Source organism: Hakea prostrata, chromosome 11 (assembly GCF_041222555.1).
Source record: "Hakea prostrata isolate BN-2017 chromosome 11, UWA_Hpros_2, whole genome shotgun sequence".
NCBI classification, from domain to species: Eukaryota; Viridiplantae; Streptophyta; class Magnoliopsida; order Proteales; family Proteaceae; genus Hakea; species Hakea prostrata.
The window spans coordinates 13129700-13142333 of record NC_142610.1 but is presented as its reverse complement, the minus strand read 5'-3'; the positions used below and the strand labels follow the sequence as shown (position 1 = coordinate 13142333).

Sequence of the window (12634 nt, the reverse complement as noted above, 5' to 3'; positions counted from 1 at the left end):
AATGAGATATTATCTGAATTTATTTGAATATACATAGTACGTATATATGATATTGTCACTATCTAATCCGAATCCAACCCAATGACAATCCCATCAACTGTTAGAACCCGATGTGGATTGTTAGACCCGTTATATTTTTTATTTTAAAATTTAAAAAAAAAAAGAATAATTAGAGTTACCATCGAAGAGTTGGCTCTCTTAGTAATATATAACACCTCTTAATAAATAAATCATAAATTCACACGATTAATGCTTTTTGTTCACAAGTTTAATGCTTTTTGTATGATATATGTAATAGTCCTTACTTCATAATAAAAACAATAAAGCTAACAATTTCTTATAAAAAAAAAACATGTTATTGAGTTAAAACTGCAAATTTTGAAAGTCAGGGGGTGTTTTGTGTGAAATCTAAACTTTTCGATGGCCATATTCGACATTCTCATATCATTAATAATTAATAAATCTTTAGGTCATGAAAGTATGAAACCACCCTGGATATGCTGACATGGGCTGTCAGTGGGACCCCCTTGACAAAAGTCATAACTCACTCGTGCGATCAAGCGAAAGAGTGATGGGACCCATGGAAGTCGGTGCGCCATCTATCACTCTGTGGGCCCCAATGAAATAATTTTTTTGTTTCTTTCCAAGTTTACCCCTCTTTACGGTCACTCTGAGCTCTTTCTGTCTTCGAATTACTTCCCCAAATCACCTTTCTGCAAGTCTCTCTTTCTTCCTGCTTTGGTTTGGTTGTTCATGAAAAAATCAGAGAAGCTTTACTCATCGATTTTCAGAGCATCAAAAGCTAAAAAGAGAAAATTTTCAGCTCATCTATCTTACTTTTAATATATTTTGTTTCATTTTCTTTTCAGGTATTTGACTTTTAGCTACTGACCTTTCTTGAGGTTCTGTTTCAACTTGTTTTCCTCCTTTTATTCTTTTTGGTGAACACTTGCCTTCCTTTCTGAATCAGTCTCTTTTTGTTGTTCTAGGGTTTCTGCTTTCATTGAGAGCTTCGTTTGACCCTGGGTTTCGTTTCAACCTTTGGTCCTTGATTCAACTTGAAGAAAAGTTCCTTCTTTTTCGAATCTGTCTTTGTTTTGATTTTGATGGTAAATCCTATCTCTTCTTGCATTCAATAATGGAAGGAGTTAAGTTTTTTGACAGTAGAAATTAGTTTAGAAATTTTGACTTCTTGTTTGCATTAAATTTTTTACAGATTTGGGTTTGAATTCGTGGGTACTTTAATGGATGGCTCCTACTTGACTCTAAAGTTGCGGCTGTGGGTGATGACTTTTTCCTGGTTCTGGCAGTGGTGTTAAAGCTACAGAAGCCATAATTTCATCTTCTTTCTGGTTATTTATGAGTGTACAGAGATGCATGTATTCTTCACTTATTTAACCAGTTTGATTTTAATCGATTCCGTTAGTTTTCAGTGTTTTTAAGTTTGAGAATATCGTACAAAAGACAAGTTTTAGATAGATTTGCTTGTTGCCTGGGGAGAAATGGGAGAAGATGCTGGAGAGAAATGGAAAGAATTGGTAAAAAAGATGCTTCCACCAGGAGCTACTTTGCCTGATGGAGTAGAGAATCCTGATTACTCAATTGCTATGGAGTATGAAGGCCCACCTGTCTCCTATGAGGTTCCTAGAGTTGAGCCATTGGAGGTAACTCATCCCCCAATCCGTATAGCTTCTTCGGCCGAGTCTGTCTCTGATTCACAAGGAGAAGCTACCTGTACAGTTCCCCCTGTGATTGAGCCAATCCTTCTGCCTGTGTCTCGGATTGCTGGTGTTACAAACTCTTCTGTTCAAAGCCCTAGGGTATCTGGTAGCACGGAGTCTGTAGTATCTGTTTTGCAGAATCCTGAGTTCTCATCGGCTTCCCCTTCGGCTTCTCCTGCTTCTGTCCATAGCCCTCCAAGTAATCCTCCAAAGCAAGTTGTAAATGAAGTAAAGAGAGTTCCGATGGTCACTTTCAATACCGTTGATAAATCTGAAAGGGAAGCAATTGAGGTGGAAGCACCCGTCTTTCCTGAATATGTTGGGGTTTCCAAGAAGAAGGAGAAGAAGAAGAGGGTTTGTTTTAGGTGTGGAAAAGGAAAGTGGGAAAGTAAGGAGACTTGCTTGGTTTGTGATGCTAGGTATTGTAGTAATTGTGTTCTTAGAGCCATGGGATCAATGCCGGAAGGTCGTAAATGTGTCACTTGTATAGGGAAGCCAATTGATGAATCTAAGCGGCTGAAACTGGGAAAGTGTTCGAGAGTTTTGTCGCGGCTGCTTAGCCCTCTAGAAGTCAAGCAAATTATTAAGGCAGAGAAAGAATGTCCTGCAAATCAGCTTAGACCAGAACAGCTGATGGTGAATGGAGTACCAATGAAACCGGAAGAAATGGCAGAACTGCTTTCATGTCCATTGCCACCACGTAAGTTGAAGCCTGGAAGATATTGGTATGACAAGGAATCAGGTCTGTGGGGGAAGGTAAGTGCACCGATGATGCAGTGTAATTTAGTTGGATTCTCCACAGGTTTTGTCTTCTAATTTTTATGCATATCCTGAATTCTAAAATTCCATACTTATTGATCTAACAGGAAGGAGAAAAGCCAGATAGAATCATTAGTTCCAACTTAAATTTTTCTGGGAAGCTTAAACCCAATGCAAGCAATGGGAACACTGAAGTTTTCATGAATGGCAGGGAAATTACAAAAATTGAATTGCGAGTCTTGAAGGTAAATATTTGCTGTGAGTTATTCTTCTTCTTTACCATGCCTGTCTAATTAAAAATGAAAGGTTTGTTTGGTTTTCTTTTTTTCTCCCGGGGGGTTGAAGCATAATGCTTCTCATGCTCGATTCATGTATAGATTTGCATTTTTTTTCATTTTTCTTGTATCATGTGAGTATTTTTTTCCTGCTCTGTAAGAGAAAAAACATACCTAATTTGTAGGTATGTGGAAATAAATGTGGAAACTTCATTCTCATCCTCCATACAGTGGCACTCCTTTTTCCTCAATCTTTTCAGTTATCCTTCTTATGTGTAACACAGAGAACCATCATGTTATGGACTAAGAAAATATTAAATTCAGGTGTATGTTTCACCATCATGTTATTTTCTACCAACTCTTTTTGGTAGGGTTCTCCTTGGCGTGGAGTCCCCCTGTGATTGTTAATTTTCCATCTTCTTGGTGGATTAGTATGAATAAGACTAGCTATGATAGCTTTTCACTCACTTTATGTATTCATTTAACGTGTTTCAAGTCGTTGTCCATTTTAAAATAAGGCAACTGAAGAATGTAACATTTTCAGTTGGCAAAGGTGCAATGTCCTCGTGATACACATTTCTGGGTCTATGATGATGGTCGCTATGAGGAAGAAGGTCAGAATAATATCAGGGGGAACATTTGGGAGAAGGTATATATGAGAACACATTTAATGTTTAACCTTTTAAAATCAGTAGTAGATGTTTGGAATCACTGTTTAAAACAGTTTAATTTGCTATTTGCTAGACAGGCATCAACACGGCTTGTCTGTTCCTTGTTCTCGTTGCCTGTGCCCCATGGTCAACCGAATATATCAAGGGATGAAGTTAGCAACTATACCACAGTACCCGAGTATCTGGAGCAGAAAAAAATCCATAAGCTTCTCTTACTTGGACTTCAAGGCTCTGGAACAAGCACCATATTCAAGCAGGTATGACCACAGTTGGGTTCTCCAAAATGTGTATAGCTTCTCTAAGATACCAGTTAATTGTTATTAGTAGGTTTTCTTGTTGGCAACTGGGCTTTGTGTCAAAGGATTGGAACTTGTTTGATTTTTGACATATCCTCCATAACTATAGAAAACTTAAAATTTTGTGGAGAATTATCATTGGACTTAATTGTGAACCATATAAATTGACTCTTTGTTTCAAATGCCCTAGTCATTTCCCACACCGTAAGGTTAGGGCTGATTTAACATGATTTTGATTTTAATTTTGGATTGAATGCATGCAATAGTAGACAGGTGGATCTGTACTCTAAAAATTGAATTTGTGTTGGTTGTATAATTCTGAAATATTTCAAGGTTTAAATAATTGTAATAATTTAGTGTCGGAGAAGAGTTGAAGATGTTTGGTGAGGTGGGGGCAATGCAGATGCAAATGTGGTAAGGGGTTGTTACTCCATTGGCACTCTCACACCATTCTCCATAAATTTGTGTTTCATATTAGAGAATTTCACCCTCCACTCTTGCCTCCATTTAGAATTCTTGTACCCATAGTTTACTCTACCAGTGAATTGATCTGGGTTTTGAATCAGATTGATGTTGTTGACTCTTGGTCTTGTGAGCTTAAATACTCTTTTCAATTTCTTCATCTTAAAGAAGATTAATTGTCTTATACTAGTTCAAATGTTAAGGATTTCTCTGTTTCTTCCTGTTTTGTCTATTCTGGTTTAACAAGTCTGATGCCTTTGTGCTTTGCTCACTTGTGGAGGGTTTTGCAGATCTCCCATGGTTTACATGTGAGGGCCCAATTAAGTGGTGGGTTTTGTATGCTTCATTGGAAGCTCACTGATGGCCGGGGTTGGTTGTGGGCATTGCAGAGGGCAGTAGGTGGTGGTTGTGACTTGATGCAAGGTGGGGTTGGAATGTAGCGTTGCTTTAGGGGTGCATAGGTGGAGAAGCAATAATAGGTTTTCAATTCAATTAGATGGGCAATACAGCTCTTAAATCAAACATCGATCTTGAAGGCGTTAAAGGGAACAGAAGTTAGATGGAGAAGGAATATTTGGGTTTTCCGTGTGGTTGAATGGGTGGGAGGACTGTCTCATTTGGGTTTTTAGTTTTTAGAAAGCAAATGTCATTATTGCCATGTTTCCAATCCAGTCAAGCATCTGGTTATTAAGAGCTCTTATCAGAGAATTGGGTGTAACTTCAAAATTGAATGAACTTCTCACCTATTTAAGATTTTCTCTTTATTCTGATTTCTGTTTCTCTGAAATAAGGTACAAAAATCAAATTTCATGAATCAAAGGCACCCGTTTAAATTTAGATAGAAACCAAACCAATTCAATTGTTCTCTCTCAAATAACTGCTTGCTACTGTTACTTTATTTTGTGTACATGTTCCTTTCCTGATTTAGGATTCCCTCTTATAAATCTTTATAATATTCACATTCTTCTATTTAGTTGTGCATCTTCTTGCACCATGAAGATCGGGCATATTCTCAATTGACGAATTTCAGAATTAAGGCTTGTTCCTTGTGGGACTATTGTCGCCTTCTTATTGACTTAATCTGTTCAATGGATGCCCCTTATTTTTTACAATGTTTTATTTTTTTCGTTTTAAATTTGTATCTAACCTGGAAGTCCTGTTGTTTTTTTCTATTTTCTTGTAAGGTTATGTTTCTATGATCATTATTTTTGACTAAACAAGCCCTTTTTTCTTGGTTGGAACAGGCCAAGTTTTTGTATGGGAACAAGTTTACTGCTGGAGATCTCCAGGATATCAAATTAATGATTCAGAGCAACTTGTACAAATACCTCAGCATTTTACTCGAAGGGAGGGAGCGTTTTGAGGAAGAGGCATGTTCTAATAAAGAACTAGGTTCACAGGATCAACATCCTTTGGGAGGTAATCCCAAGAGTTGATGAATTAATATTTACTGCCTAAGATATGTTGTATTATTTTTATTCCTGTTATACATTTTCCGCAGTTACACATTGCTTACCACTTTTTGAAATAGTTGAGATGCCAGTTTTTCATGGAAAAAAATTATCATAATGGACAAGTTTCTGAGCCTTTCTGTGTTATTTTGGGTGGGGGGGGGGTTGTCCTTACCAAATTGAGTCAGAAGATATTACCACCTAAGACAAGCATCACCCATGAATCTTCAAACCATGCTGAAGAAGTCATGCTCCAGTTTTAGCTGAAATGCCAAAAGTAATGCTGCGAAAACTAGAGCTCAGATTGTCATGCTGCTGCTGCTGTTCTGGTATCTGTTCCTTGTGCTGCAGCAGGGGGTAAATGGGTGCTCTGTGTATAGCAATGGGGAGGAGTCAATGATGAGGAGAGGGCATTGGGATGGGAATGCTGATAGGGTAGGAGGGTGTAGTAACTAGTAAGTGAGGGTTTTTTTTTTTTTTTTTTTTTTTTTGGGGGGGGGGGGGGGGGGGGTTTGGTGGTCTGCACAGTGTGGGAAAAGGGGTCTTTGTACCTGGAAATAAGGATAGATTGAAATCAGGGTGTGGGGGAGAGGGTGTGGGTTGGGTATTGGGGAATAAGGATAGACTAAAATCTGACTCTTGTATTTTTCACTTTTAATGTGACCTTGATGCCCTGTCAGTAGGGGAAGGAGCACAGAGTGAGAATCGTGGATGGGATGAGAAGGCATAGACAAAGTCTGGGGGTGTGGTGAGAAATGACGATGGAGACTAGGTAGAGACAGAGAGACAGGAAAGAGGGTGAGAAGACACTGTAAAGATAACTGCAGGGTTTGGGATGGAAAGTGTGGGGTCAGGATGGAGCTCTGGTCATTGAGAGAGATTCGGGGATGGGATTTGACCCAACTAGAAAGAAGTATACCTGAAAGATGTTAGATAAATAGAGCCGTGATTAAGAACTGAACAAACAATCTCAGTGTCAACGTGTCAAGACACCAATTGTAGGTTCTAGAACAGGGGTAGTTTAAATATCTCATGGGAGGGTCACATGGGAACGGAGTTCATAGGGTTTATATAGCCGTGAAATTGCAATTAGAGAAGGGGGGGGGAGACAAAATGAGTTTGGGCAAGCTTGCTTGCGGTAGTGAACTTGGGGTGAGCACCGGTTTTGTGTTAGGGAGGGCACCGTAGGGTGAGTTGTAAGGGAAATACCCAGATTGTTAGTGGAATTCAATTTGCTTTTGTTTGTTCATCAATTGTGATCCAATTCTTGTATTCATTTTGGTGAGGAGTGACTTGTTGCCAGAAATTCCAGGTGAGCAGAGAGTAATTCACCGGTAATTGCAGAGGTCATTCCAGGTTCTTATCACAACGCAAGCCTTACAGTATGGGACAGAATACCTCATGAAATGTCTCAATGAATTTGAAATCTCTCTCGATCTGCCTACTTATTTTCTTCCATTTTTGAGTTTTTTTTTACTGGTAGCCCACTTAAGTAGGGGTGAAACTATGACCTGCCCACTTAAGTGGGAAAAATTAGTGGATGCCCAATTTTTAGAATTTCAAAAATTACGTGTTACTCATAGTTAACTTTTCTGTTAATTTGAAATTGAAGTGACCATTTTTGCCCATAGAGGTTTTATGACCATATTACCTTCCCATACCCAATCAATTAGGTCACCCATCTTCTTCCCATACCTCACCTTACCAGAAACTACCCACCATCACCAGTAACTACCACACCCCCTCCCATTGCCCGCGACCACCCCACCCCTCCCCCTGCTGGAACCCTGATTCCACCCAGTTTTAGCCGTTTTCAAGTTCATTCTAGAGATTAAAAAACTGATCCCAGGGGACCCGATCTATGGTTGGAAGTTGCAACTTGGTTTTAAACCCTCTTCCTCAGGAACCGATTCCATTCTCTGCAAACATTTCTAGGTTTTCATCATTGATCGTGTCTGGTTTTTCATACAATTCTTTATGATCCCAGTGGTGCTAATCTAATAGTTTCTTCTTTGATAATAGGATTCTTTGTTATGAAAAGAGGAAGAAAAAAAATCTTCAATTGGTATGTTAAGGTTTGACTAGGCATTGAGTGATTCAGTACATTCCAGCACTCCTGAACAGAGCTTTTGAGCTTTAATGGCTGCTTGTTCTTGGGTTCTTTTATTTTTTTCCACCATTTAATGGGAAAGCATGAGCAGACTCATTAAGAGCTTGAGACCTGGATAGGAGCTGCAATTCTCCTCAAATGAAATGTGTTTGTCAAAGTCGAAATCAAATTGGTCGAATGGAAGTAGTAGAACTATCGACCATCCATCGTTCCTCTTCTCGTTTGAGAATCCAGTGGGCAAAAAAGGTTAAGAGAAAGGAAGAACGAACAGTTGAGAGATATAATAGCTTCCGATCCCGGAGGGGTCAATCTAATACTTTACCCTCAACAGCATAAACCAAAAGTATGTCTGCAATACAAAGATTCTGCAGGTTTTTTCCCCCAATTTGCATTCTTAAAGAATCATTTAACTGTTGCAATGAAATGGAAAGCAATGGCATAAATGTAGAGCAGTGAGGTAATAAAAGTTTAGGTTTTGAGATGGGGAACCACTATCATTGTTAGGGGTATTTCTTTTGTCTGGAAAATCTATGGTTTCAACAGAACATGACACAGAATAGTTCAATAACTGGGAATAAAACCATGTCTTTCTACAGATTCTATTCGAATGACTTGTCAATGAGGAGACATAGCTAAGTGGAGTGAGTCATATGCAGAGACAAAGTGGAGTGTGTATTATCATCCATTTAAATTTAATGTTTGAATTTTTTAACAGTCAAAGGGAGAAAATCTAACAGCGGGTAACGGGTAATTTTTGAAATTGTAAAAAGTGGGCATCCAGTAATTTTTCCCACTTAAGTGGGCAGGTCATAGTTTCACCCCCACTTAAGTGGGCTATTGGTTAAAAAACCTCCCCATTTTTTCTACTTCTTAAGTGTGCTTAGAATTCTTCTGAGATGAGGGAATGGTAGGAGAGAGGCATGCATATTCTGTTATGTCTACCTTTATAAAGATCTATGGCGGCAATGATTAATAATAGTATTTCTTTATGAACTAATCTGTAACTCTTTGGAATGGGAAGATGAAGCATTGCTTAATACATATTGTTGTTCTAGACATTTTTCTCCCATGATCATTGTTAATAAATACATCTGAATCTCTTGGTTAAACTTCTTAGATTTTGTCAAGGCTAATAGCTCCATGTTGATTTTCATATTTTTAACACTGGTATAACACCCTCCCCCCCCCCCCCCCCCCAACCCACGAAAAAAAAAAGAGAGCATTTTTGACATGTTGACTTGGCTCGAATCATTAATTCCAAGTTCATTTCAGGTGAGGGAGAAGATCAATCCCATGAAACAAATCAGTGTGTCTATTCCATCAATCCAAGATTAAAACATTTTTCAGATTGGCTTCTTGACATCATTGCCATGGGAGACTTGGATGCATTTTTCCCTGCTGCAACCCGTGAATATGCTCCCTTGGTTGAAGAAGTCTGGAAGGATCCTGCAATCCAACAGACATATAAAAGAAGGAATGAGCTTCATTTTCTCCCAGATGTTGCCGAATACTTCCTAAGCCAGGTATCTCATTTACTCCTTCATGGTAGACAAGCCATCATCCTTCTTTTTGTTTATTTAGGTCCATTATATTGATATTTATTTTAATATTCATAATATAGTGGTGCAGATTGCTGGTCTTCCCCAACTCTTTATTTCTCTGCTGGTTTTAGGGTTCAAGACTTTAAGTGTGTTAATGATATTTCATAATTATAACTTGCCATTTGGCTAAGAGGACCCGTGTTATAGAGGAACCTGCACTCATTTCACTGGTTATGTTTCAGCTCGAAACAAATACCTGAAGTGTGTTAAAAGTGATTTTCAAGTTGATAAGCAGTATAGAAACCCCATAGAATCCAGTTATAGCAAAATGGAATTTTTCTAATTGTATGAAAGTTAAAACTCAGTTTCTACCATTTCCTGTGCATGTTAGCCTTTTGAGGCTGTTGAGGGTTGTCTATTATATTGATAGACTGTTATATTTCCACAGTTGGCACATGACAGGAAATGTGGATCAGTGATGGTGACAAAACATATGAAGCTGATGCAGGATACATCACATGCTACCTTAAGAAACATGGATGCAAACTGATTTAACTTCAGTAGATGTGAGCGCCAAATAACCTAAGATCTTTTAAAGAACCAACTCAAATGGGTACAAGAAAGTGTTCTTGAAAATTCAGTTATGGGGCATTGGGGCTTATGGGTAGCGGTAAAATCTTTGAAATGGGAATAAGGCGTTGTTTCACACCATTTCTTTGGTTCTCTAAGCAGAAACTGAACCAGGTTATGGTAAAAAATTGATTCCCTTGGCAGTTGGATTTTCTGTATGGTTTCAGATTATTGTACAATTGAAAGCTCCCATGTCTGTTGGTGAGATTAAGTATGAATTATTGAAGATATCTCGGTCAACCCAATCACCTCCCCAGTCCGGCCAACCAAAAGAGGAAGGGAAAAAAAAGAAGTTGATAATTTAGGATATCTCCAGGATAGAGCCTTACTGATTTTAGGGTAAATCTCTCCTAGGATGAGATAATACCTGGGTTGTGGCACCGAAAATCTCTGTTTGTGGAACAACTTGGATATGGAGGGAAATCGGTTTCTTAAGTTTCCAATGCTGTTTTTCTGTTGAATATTGTGTTGGATGCTTCTGCTGGTAAAGCTTTGGGTATCTGCATGGTTTTAGTAATTAAAATTGGTTTGGTTGTATTATCCAATTCAAATCAAAGCCAGGTGACCCTGATTCTGATTATAGATGATTAATGCAGCATGTGGACTTTCCAGGCAATGTGATCTAGACTGATATCTGGTCAGTCCAATTACTGCAATTTTAGTAGCTGGCCAGGTTGCACAATTTTTTCCATGACTAGCAGCCAGAACCCCCACACAGGTTTAATCATTACATATTTTAAAATATTGGGGATCCCAGTAGTGAGTGAAGTTGCATTAATTAATTTGAAATTTATCTGGATCCTCTTTGCAGTTCAGCTTGAGATAAGGAATACTTTTAATGGCCATCCTTACTTTACAAAGTTGCTATTTGATTTTTATTTATTTTTTTTCTTTTGTTTTTCTGTAGGCTGTTGAAGTGTCAAGCAACGAATATGAACCTTCTGAGAAAGATATACTGTATGCAGAAGGGGTCACCCAGGGCAACGGTTTGGCTTGCATCGAATTTTCCCTTGATGATCGCAGTCCAATGTCTGAAATCTACACAGACAATCAGGAAGTTCAACCCCCGCCTCTTACCAAGTAATTATTTCTTTCCTGTGTGCCTAAAACATTTTTTCTTGGGAAATAGTGAAAAAGAAAGCTAAATTAACTGTTTCCTGAAAATCTCCGGTCTTTTGGAAACTTGTTACTAGCAATTTTGATTCAACCAGCCATGTTGCAATCCTTTTGATGCCTGGGATTTCCAGTAGTGTTGGGGTTAAATGTAGAGGCATGTAAACGGAACACCCTGGGATTGACAAGGTGAAAAATGGAAGCACCAGGCTTCACATGCTACTTTCTAAATATCCTGTTGTGAGGGGGTAGGCAATGCCTCCTTCCTTTCTCCCTTTGTCTTTCACCATTTTGGGTGGAGTTTTTGGTGTGCCAATTTAAGTAGCGGACGTCTTCGTGTCTAGTTTGTGTTATATTTTACCCTCAACTGTCCTTGTGACATGTTATTGAAGTTCTTACAGTTACGTTCTTCTAACTCTCTATCGTCTGTTATCCAGATACCAACTAATCAGGGTAAATGCAAAGGGGATGACTGAGGGATGCAAGTGGGTGGAAATGTTTGAGGATGTGCGTGCCGTTATCTTCTGTGTTGCTCTGAGTGACTATGATCAGGTGTGGTATGCACCTGAGAACAGTGGTAGTGGAACCCTTCTCCAGAACAAGATGATACAAAGCAAGGAGCTCTTTGAAACCATGGTCAAGCATCCATGCTTCAGGGACACCCCTTTTGTGCTAGTACTTAACAAGTATGACCTATTTGAGGAAAATATCCAACGGGTTCCATTGAGTGCGTGCGAGTGGTTCAATGACTTCAGCCCTGTGCGACCTCACAACAACAACCAGACACTGGCACACCAAGCTTATTACTATGTAGCAATGAAGTTCAAGGACCTATATATGTCACTGACAAATCGGAAGCTTTTTGTATGGCAGGCGAAAGCTAGGGACCGTACAACTATCGACGATGCATTCAAGTACATAAGGGAGGTGCTGAAGTGGGATGAGGAGAAGGATGAGAATTATGGTGTAGCTGAGGATTCATTCTACAGTACAGATATGAGCTCATCACCATTTATGAGGCAAGAATGAGGGATAATATTTTCAAGCAATCTTGCACTTCTGGTACATAAGCATGTTGCTTTCGTTGCCCTTTGTAAGTGAGCTTGTCTGTTCAATAATAACTTATCAATGGGAGGTATGTATGGGTCGAAAACCTTGTGCAACAGTTAAAAGACCTTGGGAGTTCTCGTCCCTTCAATTGGTGATCTGTAACAGTTTTATTTTGTATTAGTTAAATCCATCTCTTCACCACTTGAAAGAAAACCAAATCGATGCGTGGCTCTCCTTGTAGTGGCATCTACCCATATACTGTTGAGCCTTGATTGCGGCTTAGATGGATCATGCTATCTTGTGTATCTTGACGCCAGTAGAAATAGTTACTATGCTTTCTGCTTGACCTTTGAGGGTTATTGAGGTTGAAATTGCTTCTGTCCTGTGCATTGAATGCGAAGGATGGTCTGGCGTGCCGATTGGATCGATATTTCTGCTGCTGAGATTTTACGTGTTGCATCTCTTGGTTTAAAGTAATGAGTGGCCGAGATTCTGATGCAGTGTATAGAGTATGGAAGTTCATTCATTACAAGTCAGTGGTGGGTTAGTTGAGCA

General features: G+C 39.0%; 1 protein-coding gene across 3 annotated transcripts; it reads left to right on the top strand.

The window, feature by feature from the left end:
• Positions 1–678: 678 nt before the first annotated feature.
• Positions 679–12562, top strand: LOC149000168 (extra-large guanine nucleotide-binding protein 3-like). 3 transcript variants are annotated; one of them, XM_089140444.1, is made up of 10 exons: positions 680–869; positions 990–1109; positions 1217–2477; positions 2588–2725; positions 3300–3404; positions 3504–3683; positions 5429–5603; positions 9018–9268; positions 10824–10996; positions 11467–12559. In XM_089140444.1, the coding sequence occupies exons 3-10, from the start codon at positions 1503–1505 to the stop codon at positions 12056–12058; spliced, it is 2589 nt and encodes an 862-aa protein (XP_088996570.1). In that variant the 5' UTR covers positions 680–869; positions 990–1109; positions 1217–1502; the 3' UTR covers positions 12059–12559. The 3 variants fall into 3 exon arrangements, with proteins under 3 accessions (XP_088996568.1, XP_088996569.1, XP_088996570.1); XM_089140442.1 differs by having other exon boundaries at positions 679–869; positions 3300–3683; positions 11467–12562; XM_089140443.1 differs by having other exon boundaries at positions 679–902; positions 3300–3683; positions 11467–12562.
• The last annotated feature ends 72 nt before the right edge of the window (positions 12563–12634 follow it).

What these genes read in the sequence shown, in the direction of transcription:
- LOC149000168 (XM_089140442.1), top strand. Translation starts at nt 1,503, where the DNA reads ATGGGAGAAGATGCTGGAGAGAAATGGAAAGAATTGGTAAAAAAGATG. An exon ending in GGATCAACATCCTTTGGGAG is followed by an intron (nt 5,604 to 9,017) that starts GTAATCCCAAGA and finishes AGTTCATTTCAG; the next exon opens with GTGAGGGAGAAGATCAATCC. An exon ending in CAACCCCCGCCTCTTACCAA is followed by an intron (nt 10,997 to 11,466) that starts GTAATTATTTCT and finishes TCTGTTATCCAG; the next exon opens with ATACCAACTAATCAGGGTAA.